The sequence below is a fragment of the Furipterus horrens genome, unplaced genomic scaffold, assembly GCF_987537825.1.
Source record: "Furipterus horrens unplaced genomic scaffold, mFurHor1.1.pri manual_scaffold_6, whole genome shotgun sequence".
NCBI lineage: Eukaryota > Metazoa > Chordata > Mammalia > Chiroptera > Furipteridae > Furipterus > Furipterus horrens.
This window is the reverse complement of record NW_028327176.1, coordinates 133234279-133260939: the sequence shown is the minus strand read 5'-3', so window position 1 is coordinate 133260939 and position 26661 is coordinate 133234279. Positions and strand designations below refer to the sequence as shown.

Sequence of the window (26661 nt, the reverse complement as noted above, 5' to 3'; positions counted from 1 at the left end):
TGGTGCTGAAAGTTTAATGCTAGCCTCTGGGAAATAAGTGTTGTGCTTACCTGTGAACACTTTGTTTACCTACAACAAGAGACTTGAAGCATCAGTGTAGGAATAGGCCATTGAAGCAGCTGCATAGGGAGTGAATGTGTGCAGTAATGTGCTAGTTTATAGTGGTTGCTCATGACCATGGTGCAGATATTCTCACTGTGGCCAATTAAGCACCAACAGTTCTTAAAACAGCTCTTAGCTGGCTTGCAAAATTCCTGAAAATTTAGCAGTCATAGAGACTGAGTGAGCAGGTCCATTCCAATACGGTTGGTCCATGCTTTATATCCTTGTGTGTAGGGAGATCCAGGATTGGGAGAGGAGGGGTCATGTCTCAAAAGAATAATTTTTACCTCGTGCTGTACTTCCCACGTGGGTCCACAGAGTTAGCAATAGAGATCCTCAAGCTTTTTTTAATATTTTAATAATACAGAAAGCATAACAAATTGAGCATATAGTCATGGTATGGCTCTACAGATAAGATGGCTGCCCAGTTTATTTTAATTGTATTTGTCAGCTCACTGCTTTTGTCATGCTGATCAAAAACTTTGACTGTTATTGATGATAGCACAGAATATTAGAGATTCTTCAGGGGGAAAAATAATGAAAATGTGTGCCTGTGGATGAAAGCTTTCCCCTTCATCTAATATCTGAGTTCTTGATATTTGAACAAGAAGTGATAGGCAGGAGAGATGACAGAAGTAGGGTTTGGCAGGTCAGGTTAGCTTTGCTGTGCGGCATAGCCCCTCAAAGGTAGCATGTATTATTCATTCTGCTGTGTTCAGCAATCAGGACTGGAGTCTCCTTGTGGCTGGCACAGAAGCATGGCTGGAGGTAGGGGTGGGGTCTTACTACTGTGATCGCATAGGAACAGCAACACAGATTTCTAAATGTCCACAGTACATGCCTATTTTAATTTCAGTGATGCCACATTTGTTTCTGTGAGACTTCAGAGATGGTGAGAAGAGAATTTATTATTTGCTGAACTAGGTGTGCGTGGAGGGATGCAGCATTTGAATTTAGTGCCCACGCAGGGTAGTGCTATTACTGCTGTTCTTGGCAGGAAGGCTGACCTCTGTTCTGTCTCATAGGCCACAATTCCAGAGCAATGTCAGGGGGCTCCTTTCCCCTTGGAGGGGGAGCTTCTGTATCGCTTGCCAAAGCTCATGAAACGAATGAGGAAGATGTGCCTGATGCTTATGAAGGAAAGCCACCTCCCTCACCTAGTGGAGAGCCTTGATCAGTTCACCGGTGGGTGCCAGCCGCCCGGGGCATGGGTGGGATTTGCTCTGTTTTCCCCAGTGGCCCAGGAGGGCTGGGAATTTGTCATCTATGTCTTTTATTTTATTTTATTTTTGATATCTTGAATAGTGTTGAGCAATCAATTGAATAAACAAGTGGGCTAAAAACCAGCAGAACCCAGGCTTAGGAGCCAACTGAGATTACACAGACTTTCCTGACTTTTGTCCTGTCATCCTCTCATGTAAACTAGTGCTATGTTATGCCATTTTCTCAGCAGGCTTGTTTATAGCAGCTTCTGTTGGGGGCATGAGTAAAGGGCACAGAGATGGATTGCCCATAGTCCAAGCGGTCCCCACCTCTCAAAATGTTTTCTCTGTAGTTAAAGGAAAAGGAAGATTTATCCACAGTCCTCTTGCTTTCTGCATTTCAGATCGGTGTAGCAGTTTCATCTCCCTGGCCACTTTTGCTCAGGAGAGTTGAGAGCCAAGATTCGTTCTGTAATATAACAACAATGGCTGATGGGAAGAATCCAGACCTTAATAGTTGGGTCTCTTGGCAGCCCTTTACCACTTCCCCCAGCATGCATGGTATCAGAGTGAGGCTGGTCCTTCTTTAATTAAGTTATGGTCTGATCTCAGGGAGCTCCTTATTTTGAAAACTTGTTAGAATAATAGCGTAATATCCATTGCTCAAGATGACCTTTCTGCCTGAGCCTGATAAGGATAAACAGAGTATAGGTCCCACGTGCATCTTCTGGAAAGGGCACCTGCTCTGTATGATGCAAAGTATTCTCTCCTCTAACTCCCCTGCGATGCCAGTGTAATGCTTGTGGTGCACTTGCTCTCACCTGGAAGGCTAGACTGCTTACCTTAGTTTGCTAGTGCTGCCTTAACAAAGTGCCACCTACTGGGCAGCTTAAACAACAGAAAGTTTCTCAGTTCTGGAGGCTGAAAGTCTTAAGAACAAAGTATTAGGCTTCTTCTGAGTCCTCTCTACTTGGCTTATAGAGGCCTGTTTTCTCACTTCGTCTTCACGCTGTTTTCTCCCTGTGTATATCTATGTCCTAATCTCTTTTGAGGACACCACTCAGATTAGATTAGGGCCCACCCATATATCTTCATTTTACCTTAATTATCTCTTAAAGACTATCTCCAAAGATAGTCGCATTCTGAGGTACTGGGGACCTGTTGTAGGTACCTCTGGGTATTCAGGAAGGCGGCATGGTGCTGGAGAAATAACATGGTCTTGGGTCATTTTAACACATTAATGAGTGTGTGGACTTTTCATATTTGCTCCTTCCTTCTCTCTCAGGTGAAGTAATTTCCTCTGTGAATGAACTGCAGAGCTTAAAGGTGGAGCCCTCAGCGGAGAAGGAGAAACAGCGGTCAGAAGCCAAACACATTCTTATGCAGAAGCAGCGAGCTTTAGCAGACCTCTTTAAGCACCTTGCAAAAACTGGTAAGGTTCTCATTTGAAACCCCAGGAAGTATAATCACCAGCTTTTAGGGAGGAAAGCAGCATGAGTTATTTGGAGGAACTCTCTAGAAATATTTGAGACAGTGCGAAATAGAAGGTGGCAGGCAAGGTTTTGAAATGTCAGTTTTAAGAGTTCTAGTCACATACAGAACCCTATGATGAACCATTTGTGATTCCAAAGTACTTTCACAGTTTGGTAATGAGGTTTCTCAGAAGTCATGTTTTTTATTTTCATTACCATGTGTTGTGCAGTGCTTCTCAAACTTGGATGCATGCACAGATCACTCAGGGAAGCCTGTTCAAATGCAGCAGTGGATTCTGTTTCAGTGAGCATCTGCTTTCTAACAGGCTCCTTGGGTGATGCTGTTCTGAGGGCTTGACTTTGAGTAGCAATGGCATTGCAGGTAGGAGCGGGGCACGGCACATCCATTTTCTCCTGAGCTTCTTTATTTAAACACATGCTGTTTATATCTTAGGTTTGTCATATCGCAAAGGTCTTGCCTGGGCCCGTTCAAAAAACCCTCAAGAGATGCTTCATCTTCGCCCATTGGATCTCCGGAGTGCATTGTCTATAGTCAGCAGCACCCAGGAGGCTGATTCTAGGTTTGTTTGTTTTTTAATGAAGCTAGTCATTAAAGCCTCCCTGTCCTCATTTGCCAAAGTGGGGGTGGCAATACCTCTCTCCTAGAGTTGCTCTGAAGATAACATTTAGAAAAGTGCCTAGCTCAGGATCTGGCTCATAGTAAGCATTTAGCAAGTGTTATTTTTTTTTCTTTTTTTCTCTTTCCTCCTCATATTTCCCCTTCCATTATTTCTTTGGTTCCTTGATTTTCCTGAGGTCTACGTACCTCATTTGAATGTACAAGTGAAAATCTATGAGAGAATAGCCACGAGTTAGCTACTTCACATATATAAACCTCTTAAAAGTTGTAACATATTCTTGAATTTGAGAGCCTGTAAACTTTGAGACGGCTTCCTCTGTTAACTATAGCAAGGTGGTTGTAAATGATGATTTGCATGAACTGGCATATATTTGTGTTTGGTTTACTCAGATAGCCTTCTCGGTGCTTTAAAGTAGAATTCAGCACAACATTGTAAAAATATAAATTTTACATAAACATTCTGGATTTTCAGTTTTTCAGGAAAATTTGGCCAGGTGGGGCTAGCTTTCCCATATGGTCAAAGTTGACTAGAGTTCCCTCCTTTTGACAGGACAACGCTCTCCAGTTCACTAGGGTCTGTAACAATCTGTGCACTTACATGTTGAGGTCAGCTGTCATTGCCTGGCTCTCCTTAATCATTTATTACCTGCTTGGCTTCTGTGGGCATCAGAATGTAAGACCTCCAGCCTCCACTGCTAAGATAGTTATGAAGTTTTCATTAAGAAAACCATGTGGCCATAATTTATTTCCCTGCTATATTTTCAGTGCTAAGTATGTAATGCAATGCATCCTTTTCATAAAGGACTGATGAGTGCCTCACAGAAATAAATGTATTTAGACTCTTGGCCTTTACTGTGGTTAAATATATCAGTTTTTGAATCTTTAGGACCTGGGGGTGGAAATAGTGGTTTTAATTAAGTAAATCATTTTTTTTTTCCAGGCTGGTTACAGAAATCTCGTCTTTGTGGGATGGGTGCCAGAAGTATTTTTACCGCTCTCTTGCACGGCATGCCAGACTCAGTGCAGCTCTAGCAGCTCCTGCCAAGGTTAGAGGGTAGAACCTCAATTGCGGGGGCCCACAGAAAGCAGCTTGTTCATCCCACGGCAGCGTTCTCAGACCTTGTCAAGTGTCAAGTTATAACAGCCCGTTAGTGGAAGTGACTGAGCTTTGTGCAGAACATCACTAATCTTGCACTATGAATCAGTGCAATTTTGTGCTTAATCAGAGAGCATCTTATAATAAATTCTGTTACTCAGCATTTGCCAGCAGGGCCAAATACATAAGAAAAATGATGGAAGATAAACGTCAAATTGAGAATTTCATCTTCAGATCTTTTTCCCCTTATGAACCGAGAAATGACCACTGGTACCAATTTTGATGTTAAACCTATTTCTATTTGTGAAATACCAATGATCTGTGGGAGCATAATTTGAGAAGCAGTGGGCAGAATGATCAGTATGTCGCCCACCTCTAGCATGCAGCACTTCCAAAGCTCATCTACTGCTCTTCCCCTGGGACGTATTGGATGAGGTGGGGGGAGGGCTTGCCAGTGACACCTTCAGCGTGCTTTCTTCTACTCTGCCAGGAGATGGGCTTGGGCAACATTGAGCGGTGTAAAGGGTTTTCGGCACATTTGATGAAGATACTTACCCGACAGCGGCGCTCCCTCACCACACTGACTGAGCAGTGGATCCTCCTCAGGTACCAGCTGGTTAGTTGGGTTTGTGGCCTGAATTAGGAAGAATTACGTGGGTCAACTCAGAGTTGCTGCATGTGTACTCTCAGTTGTGAAATGAAATTTGAGGCCTGAAAAAAACAGGTGGAGTTTCTCTTGGCTTTTGGTGATAGGCTTCTTCCCCCTGGTTCTGGCAACACCTCTTAGGAGAAAAGGCTGGGGGATGACAGTAGATATTGCCATGGCTGAGCTATACCTGGGGCTGGAATGAGGGCATGTGTGTTGATAGTCCATGTGGGCTGAGAAACAGCGTTGTGTTTCTGGTATTGGGACATCCCAGTCTCGGCACGGGTAAGATTTGTGTCTGCTTCATCTTGGTAGGCTTTTTGGACCAGAGTTTCAAATTTTCTCAGCCATACATGCAAGCTCCTCAATGGAAATAGTTACAGTATTTCCTCACTTATCGCGGGTATTATGTTCTAGACCCACCCCCCTACCCCCCCGCGACGAAGGAACCTTACATTTATTCTACACTCTTAAACCTACTTAACTTTAACAACATATGTATACAATATTGCAAAGTCCCACAATATAGCGAAAAATCCGCAATAAATAAATATAATATTTTTTAAAAGCCCATGATACAGTGAGGCATCGATAAGTGAACTGCAATATAGAGAGGGACTACTATATTTAAAAGATGAGGACAGTTGGGAAGCCTGTCATCATTTGTTGAGTGGTAAAAGGCAGAATTTCCAGACCAATCACTTCAATTTCAGCTATTTTCTGCTCTACTCGTAAGGGTTTATCTATATGAGTATATTACATTTACTAGATGTAAAAAATAATGGTCGGAGTCACTGCATTGCTGTGACTATTGGATATGAGAGGGCTGAAAGTGGGTAGGTGGTAAGCAATGAGTTTTGATACTTCTGAAAGATTGAAGGATGTGTTGAAGTGCTTGGGAAGGCATTTTAATAGACTACCTATCGGAGGGAGAGATTCTATAATTCAGTTATATGAAAAAGCCCATATTTGGTTCAGAAGTGAATGGATTTACTGTTAAAATCAGCTTGGTGACACAGGTGCCATGTGTTTTTGCCATGGCTTTCTCTGTACAGGAACCTCCTCGGCTGTGTGCAGGAGATTCACGGCAGGCTGACAGGGCCACCGCTCTACCCCGTGGCCTTTCCCCCTCAGGACAGTGTGCAGCAGTGGGCAGAGCGGCTGCAGCACGTGGCCATGCAGAGTCAGATCCTGCTGGAGCAACTCTGCTGGTTCCTCCAGTGCTGCCCCAGTGCAGGGTCAGCTCCAGGCCAAGGTGCTGCCCAGGCACAGGGTCAGCCTTCTGTTCTCTGTGCGGAAGGACCAGAGCTCACCACAGGACAGCTTTCCAGAACAGTGCCAGACCTCATCCCATCAGATCTGAGCTACCCATCCCCGGTACCTGGAAATCGGTTGCCCCCTGGTTGCCGTATGCGGAAACAGGATGAGCTTTGGCAACAGTCAACTTCGAGATTAACAGAGATGCTGAAAACCATTAGAACAATGAAAGCTGACGTTGACAGAATTAGGCAGCAGTCTTATGAGACTCTCTTTCATTCCTGGTGAGTGTTCCTGTGCCTCTACTCTTTCTCTGTTTGCTTGGTTGACTTGTTCAGAGTTTAGTGATGGCTTAAAATTATGAAAGGGCTTATGCTTTAGTCCTTCATTTTTTTAGTGGACAGGCACAGTGCTTTGTGCCATATGTCTTAACTGTAAGTCTTCAAATAGAACAAGTTTCGCCTTGCTTCCATTTTCGTGGTTGATGGGAGCTGTGTGTGTGTGAGCAGTGTGTGTGTGTGTGTGTGTGTGTGTGTGTTAGCCCCTTCCTTTCAACATTGTGGCTTCTCTGTTGTTGCAGGAAAGATTTTGAAGTTTGTTCTTCTGGGTTGAGCTGCCTGTCCCAGGTATCATCTCATTTGCAAGGCCTAGAGTCCCTGTTCATTCTTCCAGGGATGGAAGTTGAGCAAATAGACCAACAAATGGCATTAGTAGAAAGCCTGCAATATGTCAGAAGAGAAATCAGTAAAGCCACAAATGAATTTACTACCTGGAAGACACATCTCCTCACTTCAGGGAGCCAGGGAGGTAAGGACTGTTATTCAATAAGAGCGTAAAAGCCCAGCATCAGAATGATGTCTTGTAGATGAGGTCTAGGTTATCTTAAAGACACATATTGTTCTATTCTAGACATCTGTCTAGGATTCTAAGACAGAAAGGTATGGTTGGAACCCATAGCTTTTAACTTTTTTTGTGATATTTGTTTGAGTCCCTTGCCTTTGGATTGCCATCATGGCACTTTCTTTGTGGCATATGTGTATGGAGACACAACAGGCTCCCTCAGCTATTACAGACAGTCTTAGACTGGAAAGCTGAGGGTAATATTTGGACTAAGCTGGTGTTCATACACACCATCTAAACTGTTATTTTCATGTTTTTGACACTCTTACAGCAAAATTGTTCTAATACAAGACGATAAACTGGCAGGTTTATTTCAGCAATGACAGTGTCTCATTATATCTTTGTATCCAGCACAGCTTGACACAGTGGCTAACCCATAGGAGGTACATTCAGATGGCCATTTGTTAAAATAACAAGTGAGGGATGCTAATGATTTCCTGAAGTAAATGATAGGGTTTCTTGTTTGTTTGTACCATGTTACTTAATAGGAAACCAAATATTGGATGAAGGGTTTGTGGAAGATTTTGCAGAACAAATGGAAACTGCCATCCGGTCTGTCCTTTATGCCATCCAGAACTTAGCAGAAAGAAACAGTAAAAAGACAGACGGGAACACTGACCAGACAAGGCCACAAGAGGAGGATGGTAGGTTGGAAATTAGGCAAAAATCAGTTTCATACTTGATTTAATTTTTTAATGTGATGATTTATTTTTGTCACTTCATATTTAAGGACAGGTGTTAGAAATGATGACTGGATGAATGGGAATGAAAAGGGTTTATTTTCTGTTATTCATCATGTTCTTTTCTTTGCATGAAAGAGGCAGCAGGCTTTGAGAGACTACAACCAGGACATTTAACAAAACTCTTAGAGGAAGACTTCTGGGCCGACGTGAGCACTTTGCATGTGCAGAAAATAATCTCTGCTGTCTCTGAGCTGCTGGAGAGGTTGAAGTCGTATGGCGAGGATGGCATAGCCGCAAAGCACACGGTAACCTACTATTCTTGCCAAGCTTGCTGTTGGGAGTGGGCGGAGTAAAGGCTTTATGTGGGTTTCACCTCGCTTCCCGTGGGTGGTCCTGAAGCAGGCCTCTGCATCAGAAACCACTAAGAATTTGGTTTATTGATATATGTAAACATCCTTGACAAACTGAAAAGCTTAGGGCTTGCTAGCTAAGGGTTTAGTGTTGAATTTTGCTGTCATCAACTAAGGCTTGACGGCCACACTCTGCAAATATCATTCCTTTCACAATAAGCCAGCAGAGGAAGTTGTTGAATCCATAACTCCTGAGAGGCAATTTACTTTGTAAGACATTCTATGTTATTTTGTATTATTGCCTCCAGTGCCAATTTTGATCCTCAATGGAATTTATTTATAAAATTTTTATTTTATTTTTTAAAAACCCTTGTTAACTAAATGAGACTTAAGTGACTGAGAATTTATTATTTTTTTTTGTGACTGAGAATTTAAAGTGTACTTTTATGAGGGTTTGTGTGAACAAGGAAGACATCTCAGTGAGCAGGGGTGTGTTAAAAATACATAAACCTTATCAGTAGTGACATTTAGTATATCCAGTTCACAGTGTTGTACAGTCATCATTGCTATCTAGTTCCAGACCATTTTCATCACCATTTTTATCACCCCAAAGGAAACCGAGTAACCATTTAGCATTGTGAGCAGGCCTTCTGATCTGCTTTGTCCCCAGTTCTTCAACCAGTCCTGCTGCTTGTTGGTGCGCCTGGTGCCCATGCTCTCCAGGTACTCGGATCTCGTCCTCTTCTTCCTGACCATGTCTTTGGCAACTCATCGTAGCACTGCAAAGCTTCTCTCTGTCCTCACCCAGGTCTTTACAGAGCTCGCCCAGAAGGTAAGGACTATTTATGTGTAGCACTGTGGGGCAGCTGGTACATTCTGTACCCATTAGTGTTTTGTTTGACGGACTTTAATTTTGGACCTTCACAAATGGCAGATGATTTGCTCTCTCCCCATGGATTATTTAGGGCTTTGTCTGGCACCTTTGTAATAAGCCTGTCTCCATTACAGTCTTGGGACCTACAGATCCCCCACTGATGAGCTCCCTAGACTCCAGAAGCTGTCTAAAAGCTGCTGCTTTCTTTTCACACATTTTCCTCCTGCCCCCAATTTGAAGTCTGCAGTTAACCCTGAGCTAGAGTTGTAGGATAGATGAATTGTAAAGGCTATTAAGTTTTCTTGAAATCATTTTTGTTTAATTATGATGAAATGGTAAGGGGCTCTTAATGTTAGGCAGAGCATTTTTCTTTAATAGGGAAGCCATTCATTCATTCATTCATTCGTTCATTCATTCATTTATTTGTTCGTTCATCCAGCCCCTGTACCTAGTAGGAGGCAGTCAAGTCTAACAGATTCAACACAGTGTGGTAGTAATCTAATCATAGGATATCCACTTCTTGAGTTAGTCACTTAACCTCTCTGAGCCTCAGTTGCCTCACTTGTAAAATGAGTTCTGCCTATACTCCTTAGCCTTTTTTGTGGTAACCAACTTCAACTGACTATATATATGTATTTATTTTATTTTTTATTTCTTTAGTATTCTAAGATTTTCTCCTAAGTACAGTACAGATGAGGTTCACTTGAGGGAGGTAGGAATTTACAGACTGAAGGTCAGGTCCAGGTTTCTTGTGAATGGTCAAGAGTTCTTAATTCTGAGTAGTTGGAATATTGGAAAAGGTCAAAGAATGAAAGGCAAGCCCCTGCCTTGTTTCTAGATGATAAATGTGTGTATTTGTTGAGTAACAAAGTAAATGAATGCATCTCAGATTTACTCCCTCTATCTGATGAGCCAGTCTTACAGCCTATCACTTCTTGTTGGGAATACTGCATGCAAATGACGGCAGCAGGACAATGTACCCATGGTGAGGGTGCCCTGGGGTCCGGGTTGGCTGTGTTTGTTCATTGCACCGGTCTGACAGGTTCCACAATGATTTTGGCCTTTGTGACTTGTGTGTGTATGTTGGGCTGGGGCTTAGGGGTCGAAGTGGTTCTGATAGCAGCAAAGTGTTGGGAGCCCAGTGGCTGTCATAGCTGTAGCTCCTGGAGTGATGTGCTGTGCAGAAGGACATCTGACTCCCTCCCGTGTGCTCTTATTCTGCCTACATCTAAACATATTTCTCTTAAAATAATGTAGCTCAATGGGAGAATTAGTTAACTAAAGTGTATTTTCAACCAACTTTCTAAGAATACACGTCCTGAAAGTGAGTTTGCCTTTTGTTAAATTTTATCATGTCTGGATTGTATTCATACCCTTTCTAAATAGTGCTGAGGGAACTTGAAAGTAGGTTAGACGTGGTGCTAAGATAATAGATCTAGGTTGTAATTACAGTACTTAACCAACAGAAAGCTGTTTCTTTGTAACTGAGTTACAATCTGTGTTGGCTGGTTTTGGATCTTAATTCCTGATTAGTTGGCAGCTTATTTTCAACTTATTTTTAGTACATTTTTATCCTCAGATTGACAGTTATCTTGATAGCTTTTATTTTCTCTGATAAAACTAAGGTTTCTGATGGAGAGCCAGTTTTCTACTTTTTCTGTTCATTTTTGTCCCCCACATAAAGTAGTTGATTTTGCTTTTCAGCTGTTTTCCAGCATGAAACAGTTTTGTTAACACTTCCTGAATGTACTGTCTGGCTTTGTCCTTTGTCCTAGACCCCACGCTGTGCCAGGGGTGAGGTCCTGGGGCCAGAGGTGGCATGTTCTCCACAAGTGACAGGTTTACTTAAAGAGTTGGGGGCAGGCATATTTTTTAAATATGTTAAAATTAACATTTTATTTGAGGAACATTGCACAAAATTTTAATTTTTAAAATAAAAATGAAATCTCCCACTTGAATCATCAAGTCGCTGTACGTCCTGGGTTACTAATTTGAGAAGAAAAGAAGTAAAGAAGGACAAAACCCCTCTGGGATTACTGAGAGGTCTCTTCTCCTTCAATGACTCGCTCCTAAATACTTTCCCTAATATATATCATTCAAATTTCTATCTTGGCAAAATGACAAATTACCACACACCAGAGGCCTCTACAGTCAGACCCTCATTTATTAAATTTGATGTCAAGCTTTGAAACTGCATAATAACAGTTGTCACTAGGGAAGAAAATGGCAAAGGTCTACTCTACTTCCATCACATTTAAAATATTGAGCTAGAAAAAGAATTAAGCATCTGTTTAAATTTTTTGTGTGTGGTATGACTGAAAATTCCCCTTCTTATTGCTTTTGTACCTCACTGTTCACTCTTCTGTGTTAAAGGGGTTTTGCCTACCCAAAGAATTTATGGAAGATTTAGCAGGCGAGGGAGCAACTGAGTTCCATGACTACGAGGGCGGTGGAATTGGAGAAGGTGAGGGCGTGAAGGATGTGAGTGACCAGATAGAAAATGAAGAACAGGTAAGTTTTTACATGCCTGAAATATGTACAGAGTTTACAGAAGATCGTCCCCTTTCCCTTTCTTTTCAATAGTTAAATTACAGGCATACATTTTGTCAACAGTTTTCAAACTAAGATCTGTGGACCTCTAAGAATACTGGGACTTGGGGAGTGAATGTAAATAAAAAGCTTAAAGACCACAGAAATGAACTTTGCAACTCAGTCATTGGTTGTGCTTATAATTTGAGAGGGAAATGATTTAAAAAATTTTAAGTTTTAAATGGGGAGATTGTTGCTAATAATTTTCTAGAGAGTGTTTTGGTAGTGGTTCATTTAAGGAAAAAAGGTTGACTGTTTTGTCCTAGCTGATGGTTCAGCTGGTTGGAGCGCTGTCTCCAACAGGGTGCAGGTTTGATACCCAGTCAGGGCACATGTGGAAGGCAACTGATTGATGTTTCTCTCATATTGATGTTTCTCTCTCTCTTCCCACACCCCCGGTTTCAAAAATCAGTAAACATATTCTTGGGTGAGGATTAAAAAAAACTTTGATGTTTTAAGTGATAATGGCATTAAGTAATTAATCTGTATTCTTTTTTGATTGAAACCAAGAATGCTTTGGAAATATTTAATGATTTGGACTGAGGTTGTTGTGTTGCTTTTTATAATGCCTATTGCATTTGGGAGTGATTTTTATTTGTGTGCATACTTCTCTTAGTCATTTATATTAATCAACTATGATGTGAAGAAATAAGGGGTAATGGACTTTTTCTTTATTCCTTATGTTCTAAGTCTAAAGCAGGCCATAAATTTCAGTTTAGGGTATGGTTATAGCTATTAAAAATAAAGGAACAAACAAATTCAAACCTTCTCTCTCTCTTTGAAGGGAAAACTGGAAACAGAAAGACCAGAAGAGTAATGCTAGTGTTTATGTGGTAGAGCTGTCTAATATATATAAGTACATTTTGTTGTGCTTTAGGCTTTTCTTTATTTCTCAAATTTAACTTGATCAATACACAGTCCCTTTCTAATGAAAAAAAAAAAAAGGTAGGCCTAATAGGAAAAGTACAGCCCAATACAAAAAATACATTAAGAGGGATAAAGAACTATGAGAACAATTTGGCAGTATCTAATGTATTTTAAATTGTGTTTCTTCTTTGACCTAGAAATTCCATAGTTTTTTTTTATAGAAATGTTAAGGGTCAAAAATAATAGGCAGAACAATACTGTAAATTAATTAAATACAATGAAATAGATTTATGTGTATCAATATGGAAATATATCTAAAAGACTTTTTTTTAATTAGAAAAGAAAAACATTGTAAAGCATGATTCCTTTTTTATTTAAAAAGATGTTGGGAGGCAGGTATTGATACATAACACTTATATTACTACTTATGATGTATTCATGGATAAAATAATGCACCAGAATGTTATTGAAGGTAATTTCTTTGGGAGTGGAAGATAGTGGTATCATGGGAAACTTACAATTTTTGTTGTGCTTAGAATTCTTTTAATAAGATCTTATTACATTTGTATTTTTAAAAAGGACTTTCATAATTCCTGATTGTGAAAGAGATAACAATCATGACTCTTTGGCCCCAAATATCACATAGAGTATATAGGAATATATAGTTTAAGGAAAAGTGAGCAAAGTTGCATTCGCAGTGTGTTACTGTCTATGAATGATCATAGTGACAAAAATATTAAAGATATGGGCAGTATAGTAAGATTGATTTTTTTTTTTTTTTTTTTTTTTTTTTTTGTCCTACAGAGCACACATATTCTTTTAAAATATATTCGGATTTTTTTTTAACAATTGGAAAAATTCTGTATTCTCTAATCACAAATGCCATAAACTGGAAATTAACTATAGAAATTTTAAAGCAAACCAGAAACGATTGTGTGGGGTTATCGCTGTTGGTTCTCTTTTCTTTCCCCAGAGATAGCATTATACTATAAATCTTGGCATTTATATAATTATATTCTATTTAGAACTGAATAAATATTAAGTTACATTTGTTTGTTTTCTATATGCTTTTTCATATAGGCAGAAGATACATTTCAGAAGGGTCAAGAAAAGGATAAAGAAGATCCTGACTTAAAATCAGACATTAAGGGCGAGGATAATGCTATTGAGATGTCAGAAGACTTCGACGGAAAAATGCATGATGGGGAGCTTGAACAACAAGGTTTGAGATGATCTGTCACTGTAGTTTTGCTTTTGAAAAATAATTTTTCAGCTAAGAAATTGCATGTTCCCAATAAGGAGCCTATTGTCCTATTAGAATGTTTTGGACCAAGATGGTTATTCTGCATAACTGCAAATGAAAACATCAGCGGTTATATAGGTGCCATCCCCATCCCCACCAAGGTAGAGGTCTAGAGGCAGTTTTGGAGATTCTTCTCTGAGTAAACTGAGACATTGACTGATGTTCCGGATGCCTCATGTGCTAGATGCAGTGAGTGGGTACTGCCCTTGAGGGAAGTCCAAAAGAGAAAGGAGGTGATCCCTAACAGAGCTAGGCTGTTAGCTCAAAGGTAAATTGTTCAGGGTAGTTCTTAAAAACTAACCTCCCCCTCTCCCGCCAATTACAAAAATAGTAGACATTGCTCTGCCCTATATGGAGCATTTGGTTGGGCATTGTCCCACAAAGCGAAAGTTCGATTCCCGGTCGGGTCACATGCCTGGGTTGTAGGTTTGGTCCCAGTTGGGGGCATACTGAGGCAACTTATTGATGTTTTCTCTCACATTGATATTTCTGTCCTTCTCTTTATACCTCCCTTCCCCTCTCTCTAAAAAGAAATAATAAATAAAATCTTTTTTTTTTTTTTTAAAGTAGACCTCTTTTGTAGATAATTTGGGACAAAAAAATGCAGGAATGAAATAGATACCCCTTGGGCCTGCCACCCAAACCACTTAATAAATTTTGGTTTATTTCTTTTCATTTATTGCATATATATATATATATATATATATATATATATATATATATATATATATATGTACTTACAGATCATAAACATTTTAACATTACCTGTCATTAACAGTTATTTGAAAATAAGATTTCTTAGAGCACATTGTCATCTGTCATGTGTTTGATGTTTGTACCATAATTTAGCTATTGCCCTAAATTCCTGTCCAAAGTTTAACCTGAGATATAGTGTCATAGTCTAAGTGAAGATCTTGCAGAAATGCAAGCTGACCTCATAGTAGAGTTGTGTACACTTGCCTAAGCAGCATAAGGATGTAACCTTTGACACAGTAAACCTTGAGTAAAGATAGAAGAAAATTCTCATTAATTGAGCTATACACATGATTTTAGATGTTGGTTAAAACCATAGCAGTATAGTATATTGGGTATGGGGGAGGGACCTTGGAAATCTTAGAGTCTAACTCCATCATTATACAGATAAGAAACCAAAAACTAGTGTGATTGCTGAGTCTGCTAATGAATATGACCCCAGCACCAGAACTGGAGATCCTCACGCTATCTTACCACCCTTCTAATGGTTTGTTAACGTGGCACATTACAGACTTCCTGTTTCTTCAAACAGTTTGCTAAACACAGTAGGACTACTTAAAGGCATCTGTCAGGAGAGGGCTCTGTCCCAGTCTGGGCTTACTCCCTGCTTCTACAGAGCGGTAGACACACACGGTACCAGGTCAGTTTGGGGGCTGCCTCACTAAGCTCAGTGTCTTCCCTTTCAGAAGAGGATGATGAGAAATCAGATAGTGAGGGTGGAGACCTGGATAAACAGATGGGCGATCTGAATGGTGAGGAAGCTGACAAACTAGATGAGAGGCTTTGGGGTGATGATGATGATGAAGACGACGAGGAGGAAGAAGACAGTAAAACTGAAGAAACAGGACCAGGAATGGATGAGGTAACTCAAAGACTCCCCTGCCTACCCCACAGTCCCCAGGTTGAGAGGAGACAGTCTTCCCAACCGCTACTGCCTGTCGTTTCCTGCTCTTCCTCTTCTGCCTTTTTCTTCTTCTCTTTCTTCCATCACTTTTTTTTTTTTTTTTTAAACTGTTACTTAGGCAGCTCCTACACCAAAGACATCGCATTCAAGGGCAGGAAAGGGCTACCAAGTGTTTTGTTTATGCCTTTTTTGACACCACATTCACTAGTTTCCCAAAGTGAACAGGCAACACAAAGGCAACTCTTCCATCACTTGTTTCTGTCTTTTTTTCTCCTCTATTTCTTACTCATTGATTCAGAGCTGAAGGAGTAGCTTGACCTAAGCCATCACATGTGTTCTGAAGGAGGGAAGTTGAGGAAACAGCGTACATGTTCTTACTCTGCTGTTGGCCGTGGAACTTGTCCAGCTCCCTTTTAGAACTCCCTGGCAGGGTGTGACCCTGTAGCTGCGCAGCCCGGCCTGGCCCACTGCTCACACACCTGCTGCTGCCCTCTGGGCAGGCTCAGGTGTTCTCACCAGGTCACAGATGGTGCACGGTCACCTGCGTAGTTCTGTGGGATAGGCCCAGCAGGCAGAAGTTGTACAGGTCCAAGAACTACACTAAGTAGAGTCAACCTGTGTGTCAGCAGTTTCTTAGATCAAGAATGATGATTTTGTGTTGTTTTCTGCTTGTGACATTTAGGAAGATTGTGGACTTGTTGCTAAAGATGACAACTTGGATTCTGGGAAGTCAAACAGAGATAAAAACCGGCATGATAAAAAGGAAGAAAAGGAAGAAGCAGAAGCCGATGTTGATGGACAAGACCAAGACAAAATTAATGAACAAATAGATGAGGTAATGAGGACTCAGAACTGATCCACTCTCCTGACTCAAGGCTGGGGCCACTGCACCGCATGGCTCTTAGGGTGTCTCAAGGCATTTTTTTTTCCTCTTTGTCGGTTTTTTCTTATTGTCTCATAAAAGAACATGTAACAGCTTCTTAACAGGATGTAAAATATCTAACTATTAGTTGCCAGTAAGGTAGTCTGTTTGGGCTCATGCTATAGTTTGGAAGCTAAAACCTATGGTCCTTTTCTTTATTTCTTCTCATAAACTTCACTTTCTTCTTTGAGATGAAGTAACACAGTACCCCTTATCAGGGGAGAAGCTGCCTAGAAAGTGAGCTTTGAAATTCCAAGAGGAAAATTATAAAAAATCAGTCAAATTAGAATGTGTGCTTGTAATTTTAGGGCAGAAACGTATATTCTGTCAGCATAACTACTTAGATAGAGCTAATTATTTGTGAATGCTACTTTTAAAAACGTTTTTAATTTTTATTATTTTGCCCATTCTCTCTACTGTCCAAAGAGGGAATATGATGAGAATGAGGTGGACCCTTACCATGGCAATCAGGAACCACTGCCAGAACCAGAGGCTCTGGACCTTCCGGATGACTTGAACCTAGATAGTGAAGACAAGAATGGTGGTGAAGACTCAGACCATGAAGAGGGAGCAGGTGTGTCCTTCATGACCTAAAGCGGCCAGTGGGAGCTCACTGAAAAGGAGCAGTAACTGACTTCAGGCCAGTGTCGTGGCCAAGTCTTAACTCATATTTGGTCAGCTCAATTCTAGTTTGTGAAAACTGCTTCTTGTTCTTTTTTTTTTTTTTTTTTTTTTTTTTTCCTTTTCTCTTATTTATTTATTTATTTATTGTTTTTCAATAAAACTGCTTGTTCTTTGTAGTGCTTCTCATCTGAGTAGACCAAAGCTTTTAAAGCAGCAGCTCTCTCCCACTACTGTCATTTCCAGTCCTGTATTTTAATGCTGCTGTGCCTGGGTGGCACTTCATTACACATGGCTCCATCTCCCCACAGCCATCACTGTGCCCATCCCATGGATTGACGTAAACACGGCATACCCAGGCTTCTCGTGGAGCCTGGTTTTAGCTTTTTAAAGGAAATGATTGCTTCAGTTTTTGATTGCTGTGTTTATGTTGTGTGTTTAGCCTGAAATATAAAGTCATTATAATAGGGAATGAAATTGAATAATCCCAAGGGAATCAGTCACATGACACATGACCTTAGTGTTCTGGTGCCTTTGTCACCTGTTGTTTAACCTGAGTGACTCCCTAAGGAGTGTCATCTTGTATTAGTTGGAAGCACTGTGGAGAAGGTCCTGTAACAGTGGTGTCCATCCTGGTGGGAACCAGACAGAAAGATGTGAGCTAGCTTCACTCTGCTTAATGAATGAGTTACGTATTTAGTAAAGCTATTAAGTTAAAAAAATTTTTTTGGACAAAAATAGCAAGTTACAAAAGAATAAATAAAGTACCATTTAATATAAGGAATAATTCCACACATTATTTATGGGTGTATCAAATGTACAGAAACATGGAAAGAGTAATACACAGCTTCAGGCTATGATGGCATCCAAGGAAGGGCAGAGGCCTCCAGGATCCAGATCATTGTATCCAAAAGCACTTATTTCTGAAAAAGTGCCAGAAATCTGACACAAATATGGCAAAAGGTTAATATCTGTTAAATCTAGGAGGTGAGTTATATGGTTCTCATAAATGTAAAATGTGTTTTCCATGTTTAAAGTATTTCATAATTAAAAATAAATTTGTGAACTTGCTACTTAACTAGAACCATTTGGTTAAGGAATTGATATAGGCCTTCAAGCTCAAAACATTGTTCACTCTGTGAGTCTCTAGTTTACTTTTTAAACATAGTATAAATTGTTGCTTCTGAGGCTTATTTCATTAACTTAAAATTTTGGAATTTGACTTCAATTTTGATTTCAACAATCAGGCAAGCATAAAATAAAGAAAATTAAAATCCACTGAGAGTTTAATAAGCCATTTGCTCTAGAAAAACATCCAGGCTTATTTTAAGCTATTGCATGTATAAACTAAGGAGCAGTTATTTTAAAGAATTATTTGCTAACAAAGTAACTGATTTCTGAAGTGTCCAAAGTAATATTCTTTAAATAAACAAAATTTCTCCAAATAAGATTATATCCATTTGAATATGTGTTGTATTTTCTGTGTGTGATAAAAAAATGTCTACCAAGTCCCAATCATAATTGAAGATTAGACTCTCATTTCCTTTCTGTGGTCTAAAATGTTACTATAGTTGTGCTTTTAGTATTTTTTTGTAGATTACTTATTATTTAAAGAAATATATCACCGAATCAGTTGTATGTAATATACAAGTATGGCTTAGATTAGGGGTAGGCAGAATTTTTCTGTGATGGGTCAAATAATAAATATATCAGGTTTCACAGCTGTAAGCTGTAATAGAGGTAGTGTGAAAGCAGCCATAAACAATACAGAATGGGGGAAGGGTAAATATATAACTAACCAAGTGGATATAATTGTGTTCTAGTAGAATTTGACTTAAAGAAACATGTAGATGGTCACATTAGACCCACTGGCCGTAGCTTGCCAATTCCTTGTTCAAATAACAAAACTAAACAGGTAACTACATCCCATCCTAAGAAATAGTATTGGTTTGTTTGTTTTTTTCTTTTGTTTTTTAATTCTGTGTTTCTTTTTTGTTTGTTTACTTGTTTACCTACCCAGAAGAGAATCCTTTGGAAATTAAAGAAGAAGCAATGGACACCGAAGAAGGAGGTCATGAAGCTGAGGAAGTAAATGAAGAGACTGCAGCTGACCAGAAGGAAGGCCAAGGTCAACATGAGCCTGAGGAAGCTCCCAGTGAAGATGACAAGGGGGAGGGGGAGGAAGAGATGAACACGGGGTCTAGTGTCCAAAACAAAGATGTAGACAAGCATTCTGAAGAAAGCTCAGAGGAGGAGGAGCAGCAGTCTCCAGAGGACAAGGACAATGATGCAGAAGCCACTGAGGAAAGTGCACAGAATGACATCTCTGTGGACCATGGTCTCCAGCCTCAGGTATTATGGGTGTTTGGTTTGCCTTGTGTTAGAAATAATCATGGGGAGGAGAAATTATTTTATTCTCACTAGAATGTTCATTAGGGTACTTCCCCATCTCTTGGCAGTGCTGCTTTCAGTTTCTGTTGAAGACCCTCCCTGGCTCATCCCCTCCCCACAGACTCCCCCAAGTGAGGAGTGGGGTGTCTGCATACTGCAAAGGTTTCCCACCTCATGTTCTTTCCCCAGAGCATTTAATGCTGTGTTTGATTTCCCTGCAGAAGGTGGAAAAAGAAGAAGGGGAGGACTCTGACACAGAGGAGCAGATGCCAGAGGCTCCAGAGAGGGAAGAGCACCCTTCTTGTGGGCAGACTGGGGTGGAGACCGTGCAGAGCACACAGGCCGTGGAGCTGGCCGGGGCCAGGCCCGAGAGCGAGCGAGGGGAGGAGGTGAGGGGTCCCTGGCCAGCTGCCTCTTAGGAGGATCTTCTCTCTGGCTGAGGTCTCAGTAGTTGGTTTACATGTGATGTTTAATTGTTGTTGACATGTAAAAGATCATCTTTCATTCTTGAGAAAATGACCACAGACCTATTTTTATATGCTTCCTCAAACTAACCCCAGAATATTTGCTACACACTTTATTTAACTGATGGACTTAATGAGAAAGTTATTGGAATGGTAGTTCTTCATGAGAGGGTGAGGTTGAAGTTATTTTTTTTTAGACTGCTTCCAAGGAAAGGAAGGTAGAATTCAGACTTCATTCAATAATAGGCCTCTAATAGTGCTTCCATTTTTCTTGTAATTCATCAGGCTTCTAAATGTTTTAATTTAGGAAACAAAACACTTCTTTATTTTTTGACCTGGAGTACTGTGTTCTGTATAGAGCCACTATTTGGGCTGCTGGCAGGCTATGAAAAGACCACTGAGTCAAAGCACCTGCTGCTGTAGTGTGACTCTTGACAACTCCTTTAGCCTCTCAAAGCCCCAGTTTTCTCACCAATGACTGTGTACATACTTACACTGTCTCCACCCCATGTATCAAGCACCCATTAGGTACTAAGCATTTTTATTATTTCAGCAAATTCTCATAATCACATTATAGGATAGCTTATATTATTGTTCTAAATATTTTCTCTATTTTATATTTGAGTTAACCCTTAGTGAAGTTAAATAACAATCTCAAAGGGTACACAGCTGGTTGCTAATGAAGGCTAGTTTTTAATTGAGGTCTGTCCTGCCTTCAGAGTAAGCTGCTATACTCTTGTAAACAAAGAACTAATCAGCTTTGCAAAAGCAAAGTCGCCCAAGAGGGTTACAGATCCAGATCTAGATGCTCCTGTTTCTGCCCACAGGCCAGGCTGTAGTTGCGGGTGAATGCCAGAGCAGGTGGGCAGGTGTGAATATTTAACTCTGAGATGAGAATAATAGTGAGAAAAGTTGTGCGCAATGTAGAGCAGTAACCAGGTGCTGGATAGCTTGCTGCAGCCTCATCTTTCATGGCTTGGATTCCATAGGAACACGGGAGTGGAGCTGCGGACGCAAACCAGGCGGAAGGCCACGAGTCCAGCTGCATCGCCCGGCTGGCCTCCCAGAAGCAGACCAGGAAAAACACACAGGTCTCACTCACTCTTCAGTTAACCTAAAGTGAAGGCTGCTTGTAGAAAAAAAAATGCTCTACACATAGTGATTTATTAAAAAGAAAAAAAAAAAGGGCCACATACTCTGCCTTTGCTGTCCTTGTTCTACCAGACCTGATAGCAGCACTGGTGAATAGACGAGGCCCTGGGGCTCTCCCAGGGTAACCCTGTCATGGGCCTTCTTCCTTGTGCACGGACACACACGTGTGTGCACACCACACCCCCTCCCTAATGCGGAGCCAAGAGCCTAGTGTATGTGCTGCTGCCCGGCACCAACCAGTGTTACTCTTTTCAATGTCCATAGTCTTTTGAGTTTTAAAATTAAGTTTCTTTTTTTTTTTTTGGTTTTTCAATTACAGTTGTCCCATTTTCCCCCCATTTCTCTCCCCCACCCAGCCCACCCCCTCTCCCGCAATCATTAAGTTTCTTAATAGGGTGTCATTCATGCACATGATACAAAATTAGTGTACAGAAATTAATTCACTAAAAAACTTCCATCCTATCCCTATCCTCAAGCCATCCGAGGAAATTGATGCTACTAATTTTGTCTTCTTTCAGATCTTTTCTGTATATGTAGCATGTGGATATATGTATGTCTATGTGAATTTCTTTGCTTCCTTGCCTTTATTCAGGTACTATATCAGCAATTGTTCTGTATGTATATATAAAGAACTGCCTATTCTTTTTGATGGCTGCATTGAATTACATTTTTGTATGGGTGTACCTAATTTACTTAACCAGCCTCCTGTGGATGGGCATTATGGGTTTTTTCAGTTTTTTTCCAAGGCTCTGATGGATTTCCTCATGTTTCCCACAGAGTTTTAAGAGGAAACCTGGGCATGCCGACAATGAACGCTCCATGGGTGATCACAATGAGCATGTGCACAAGAGGCTGAGGACTGTGGATACAGACAGCCGTGCTGATGAAGAGCCCACCCAGCCCCAGGCCCAGGCCGAGGACGCAGCTGCATTTGAGCACATCAAACAAGGGAGTGACCCTTATGATACACAGACCTATGGTAGGTGCAGGGAAGGCTTCTTTGCTCACTGAGCTCTCTCTGAGAGCCTACTCTGTGTGGCTGTGTGCCCACCAGGTGTTATTACAAATTCATCTTGGTTTTCTGTTTAAAGGTATCCATAGTCAAGTACAGGTGCTCAGTGTTTCTGGATCTAGTGTAAGTTTTTAAAATACTGTTGATAACTGTTGGCGATGTCCAGGCCCCACACTGATTACAGGGCATTTCCTCATAATTACCTTGAGGTTGCTCCCTGCAATGGCAGAAGCTGTGAACTGGAGATATGTGTTTTCTCTGTAAGCAAAAAGGGAGTGGGGAAAAACACCCACGTGAAAAGAGAGTATTCAGGCCTTTGTCAGTCTCTTGTTTCTAGCTCTTGGTGGCTTTTCACCGTTTTATTCCTAATATGTAAAACTGCTATTGATAATACCTACCTATGAGGATAGTACAAAAACAGTTGTTCTGAAGATGACTTTTTTTCCTCTTCTGTCCCTACTTGTTAGGAAAATAAAGCAGCAATAATAACAATAATAACAGCTACCATATTTTGAACTTTTACTTTGTACTAAACACTGTTCTGAGCCTTTGCTGCATGGTCATGGAATTCCTCTAGTAATCTCATGAGTGAGGCTGTCTCCATTCTATAGATGAGCACACTGAATCCTAAGAAGTTTGAGAACTTATCCAAGATCTGGATGCTGGGATTCCTCGTCTGTCTTTCTATGCCAAATGTTATGTTCTTAACCACTACCATTCTCCACCCATACATAACTAGCTCCTCTGAATGATGTGCCATGTGCCCAACCTCTCTATTTTGGTTCAGTTTCTGATCATAGCAGTAGAAACCCAGGTAAACATCCTACTTCTGTGGTCACGTGTAGTTACACTATATCCTTGTAGCTTCTGTGGTGGGTAGAGAATAGGCAGTTACATCAGTAGGTCAGTAGGACATCTTGGGCACGAACCTGCCAAGCACTGTGTCCAAGTCACATAGCTGGTCAGAAGCAGCATTATTAGACTCTTGGAAGCTGGTAATGCCAGAAACCACGCCCACTCACAATTACTTTGTTCTGCAAAGACCTAAGCTTTCTATGTGTATGTGTACTTTGTTGGCAGATGTAGCCAGCATGGAACAACAACAGTCTGCAAAGGACTCCAGCAAGGATGAGGAGGAGGAGGAGGAGATAGAGGATACCCTCATGGACATGGAGGAGCAGGAGGAGCTCAAAGCAGTGGATACAGAGCAGCTGAAGCCACAGGAGGTCAAGTCGGGGACCATGGCAAGCTCTGGTGAGTTTCACAGTGAACAGACCCCTCTTGAGCTCTCTGATTTAGATAAGTTGCTTCTCTCGTACTGTAGTCTAGTCTGGTCCAAAACTCATGGCTTAGACATTTATTTGCCTATAATGTCACTGTGTTTCATCTTGGAGTGGAAAGGTGAAAAGTGGTGTTGCAGGACACTCTTTCAAGGAGACCAGTGAAACTTGAGTTTCAGACAAAATTCCATCAGCCTTTTAAACATATGTAGCATCCTTCCGAGATGGAGGCCTAGACAAATGGACTGGGTCTCCCTCCACGACTAAGAATGAATACAGCTACCTCAAAACTAGAGACAACCAGAAGTTCCAGAATATCAAGCTGCATGGAAGTCCAACAAACAAAGATATAAAGAAGAAATATTCATCCAGATAGGTAGGAGGGGCAGAAAGGACGCGGTGTGGTAGTGGAGGCGGCGGCGGCTGGAGCAGCGGAAAGCACAGTCACACATTTTAAAAAGTGGGGAGGCACACCTGGGGAGCGTTCCCAGCTCCTGACCAGACTGCGTAGCTCATGGACCCTCCACCAGGAAAAATCAAGCCTTATTGCTTCTGACTGTAAACCACTGGGGATTGGGGCGGAGGAAGAAACTGCTGATCTCTCAGCAGAGTCCGCTTGTTTAAAGGGCCCCCATGGTCCTAGAATGTCCGCAGACCCATCCACTCTGGGAACAACGGCCAGGGCAACAGCTACAGGGGCGTCAGTCCCATTCGGAAGTGGGAGAAGTGCCTGGAAAAGGGGCGAGTGCTGAGCAAGTCGCATTGTTCCCTCTCAGACTCCTCCCCCACATACAGCACCACAATATGGTGAAATGGGTTGCCCTGTACTGACGAATACTTGAGGCTCCATCTCTTACAACATAACAGGAGTGATAGCTCTATGTAAGACACAGAGGCAAACAAACACAGGAGCCTGTCAAAATGAGGAGACAGAGAAGTATGGCCCAAAAAGGAGAACAGATCAAGGTTCCAGTGGGAGAACTAAGTGATGAGAAGATAGCGAACGTAACAGACGGAGAATTCAAAACACTGGTGATAAAGATGCTCACAGGCTTGACAGATATGCTTGAGTACGGCAAAAGCATAAGGGAAGAAGTGAAGGCTGTGCTAAGTGAAACTAAGGAAAATCTACACAAAACCAATGGTGAAGGGAAGGAAACAGGGATTCAAATCAATGATTTGGAACATAAGGATGAAAAAAACAGTCAACCAGTACAGAATAAGGAAACAAGAATTGAAAAAAAAATGAGAAGAGGCTTAGGAACCTTTGGGACAACTTTAAACGTACCAACATCCGAATCATGCTGTGCCAGAAGGAGAAGAGGAAGAACAAGAAATCGAAAGCTTAATCTGAAAAAATAATGAAGGAAAACTTCCCAAATTTGGTGAAGGAAATAGATATACAAGTTCAGGAAGAGAGTCCCAAACCAGCTAGACCCAAAGAGGACCACACCAGGACACATCATAATTAAAATGCCAAAAGTTCGAGATAAAGAGAGAATCGTAAAAGCAGCAAGAGCAGAGAGTTACCTACAAAGGGGTGCCTATAAGACTGTCAGCTGATTTCTCAAAAGAAATTTTGCAGGCAAGAAATTTTCAATGGGATGAAAAGCAAGGACCTACATCCAAGATTACTCTATCCAGCAAAGCTATCATTTAGAATGGAAGGGCAGATGAAGTGCTTCCCAGACAAGGTAAAGTTCAAAGAGTTCATTATCACCAAGCCATTATTGTGTGAGATGTTAAAGGGACTTATTTAAGAAAAAGAAGATCGAAACTGTGAACACTAAAATGACAACAAACTCACAACTATCAACAGCTGAATCTAAAAACTAAAAACAAAATCCAACTAAGCAAACCAGTATAGGAACAGAATCATAGGTTTAGGGATCATTTGGAGGGTTATCAGCTGGGAGGGGGATGGGAAGAAATGGGGAAATGGTGCAGGGATTAAGAAGCAAAATTGGTTGGTACAAAATAGACAAGGGGAACTTAAGAATAATATAGGCCTGGCTGCTGTGGCTCCGTGTATTGAGCGTCAGCCTGTGAGCCAGGTGTCGCTGGATTGATTCCCAGTCAGGGCACATGACTAGGTTGCACGTCAGGTCCCCAGTTGGGGGCGCATGAGAGGCAACCACACAGTGATGTTTCTCTCCCTCCTTTCCCCTCTCTCTAAAAATAAATACATAAATTAATTAATTTTAAAAAATAATTTTTTTTTTTTACAAAAAAAATAATATAGGAAACAGTGAAGCTAAAGAACTTACATGTATGGCCCATAGACATGAACTAAGGTGGGGGTGGGATTGCTGTGGGAAGGAGGGTACTGGGCAGAGGGGAGCAAAGAGGATAAAATTGGGACTATTGTAACAACATAATGAAATACACAATTTAAAAGAAAAAAGAATAGATCGCTCAACTTGTGACAAGAAGGAATATTCTTGAATATTAGAGAAATAATGTTTTTGATTATATGAAGATATACAACATTAACATAAAATGCAGTGAAATATTTAAAGAAATAGAATGGGGACAATGCATGTGAGAAAGTAACAAAACTCCTTGCATATAGTTCAATTTAATAGTTGACCAAGGGCTATTACTAGGAGTTTATTTATTTTTTAATGTATTCAGTACATTAAAAAATAACTATCAGCAGTATAAAATTTAACTGTCAATAATTTTAAAATGCAAATTTAAAAGAACTTGCCAAATTCAAAAGCTTTTTCTTCTTCCTTCCTGCCCTCTCAGGGCATTAGTACTATTGATTGACGGGCCATTATGTGATGGTGGGAAAGGCACAGCTCTGTGGTTAGAATTTCATAGATTCACATCCAGACTTGGCCTCTACTCACTTCACAGGCTAAGGCAGATTACTCATTTCTTGGTCTCAGTTTCTTCATCTATAAAATGGAACTCTTGATTTTATTTATTTTAGTTTTTATTTATATCAAAGTTTTACATGCACATAGTTAAAAGAATCACCCAGTTCTTGAAGGCTTGTCAGCATAAGCTATGAGGGGGGTACCTCCCAAAAGCCAGAATTCTCTTCTGGCGGGTGGGCCCCTTGTAGTACAGGTTTTCCCTGCTAGGTGAGTGTTCTAGGAACCCATCTGTATCAGTGTACCAGCTGGTGGTGTTGTCAGAGGCTGTATTCAGCTTCAGTTAATTTTTTTTGAAG

At 40.9% G+C, this 26661-nt stretch overlaps 1 protein-coding gene and 1 non-coding gene across 2 annotated transcripts in view; one reads left to right on the top strand and one right to left on the bottom strand.

Moving 5' to 3' along the window:
• Window positions 1-26661, top strand: part of MDN1 (midasin AAA ATPase 1) — a 160646-nt gene that overhangs the window by 124706 nt on the left and 9279 nt on the right. The window contains exons 74-93 of the mRNA XM_090279673.1: window positions 1128-1287; window positions 2590-2736; window positions 3231-3357; window positions 4357-4462; window positions 5003-5118; window positions 6214-6699; window positions 6996-7222; window positions 7804-7959; window positions 8134-8303; window positions 9019-9180; window positions 11596-11733; window positions 13759-13900; window positions 15421-15596; window positions 16321-16473; window positions 16987-17134; window positions 19202-19533; window positions 19794-19961; window positions 21026-21127; window positions 21966-22167; window positions 23281-23454. Of these exons, the coding sequence (XP_090135799.1) occupies window positions 1128-1287; window positions 2590-2736; window positions 3231-3357; window positions 4357-4462; window positions 5003-5118; window positions 6214-6699; window positions 6996-7222; window positions 7804-7959; window positions 8134-8303; window positions 9019-9180; window positions 11596-11733; window positions 13759-13900; window positions 15421-15596; window positions 16321-16473; window positions 16987-17134; window positions 19202-19533; window positions 19794-19961; window positions 21026-21127; window positions 21966-22167; window positions 23281-23454 (3592 nt within the window). The remainder of the gene's footprint in view (window positions 1-1127; window positions 1288-2589; window positions 2737-3230; window positions 3358-4356; window positions 4463-5002; window positions 5119-6213; window positions 6700-6995; window positions 7223-7803; window positions 7960-8133; window positions 8304-9018; window positions 9181-11595; window positions 11734-13758; window positions 13901-15420; window positions 15597-16320; window positions 16474-16986; window positions 17135-19201; window positions 19534-19793; window positions 19962-21025; window positions 21128-21965; window positions 22168-23280; window positions 23455-26661) is intronic.
• Window positions 15744-15877, bottom strand: LOC150007462 (small nucleolar RNA SNORA13). Its single transcript, XR_016512224.1, has one exon. It is a non-coding gene; the product is annotated as a small nucleolar RNA SNORA13 (small nucleolar RNA).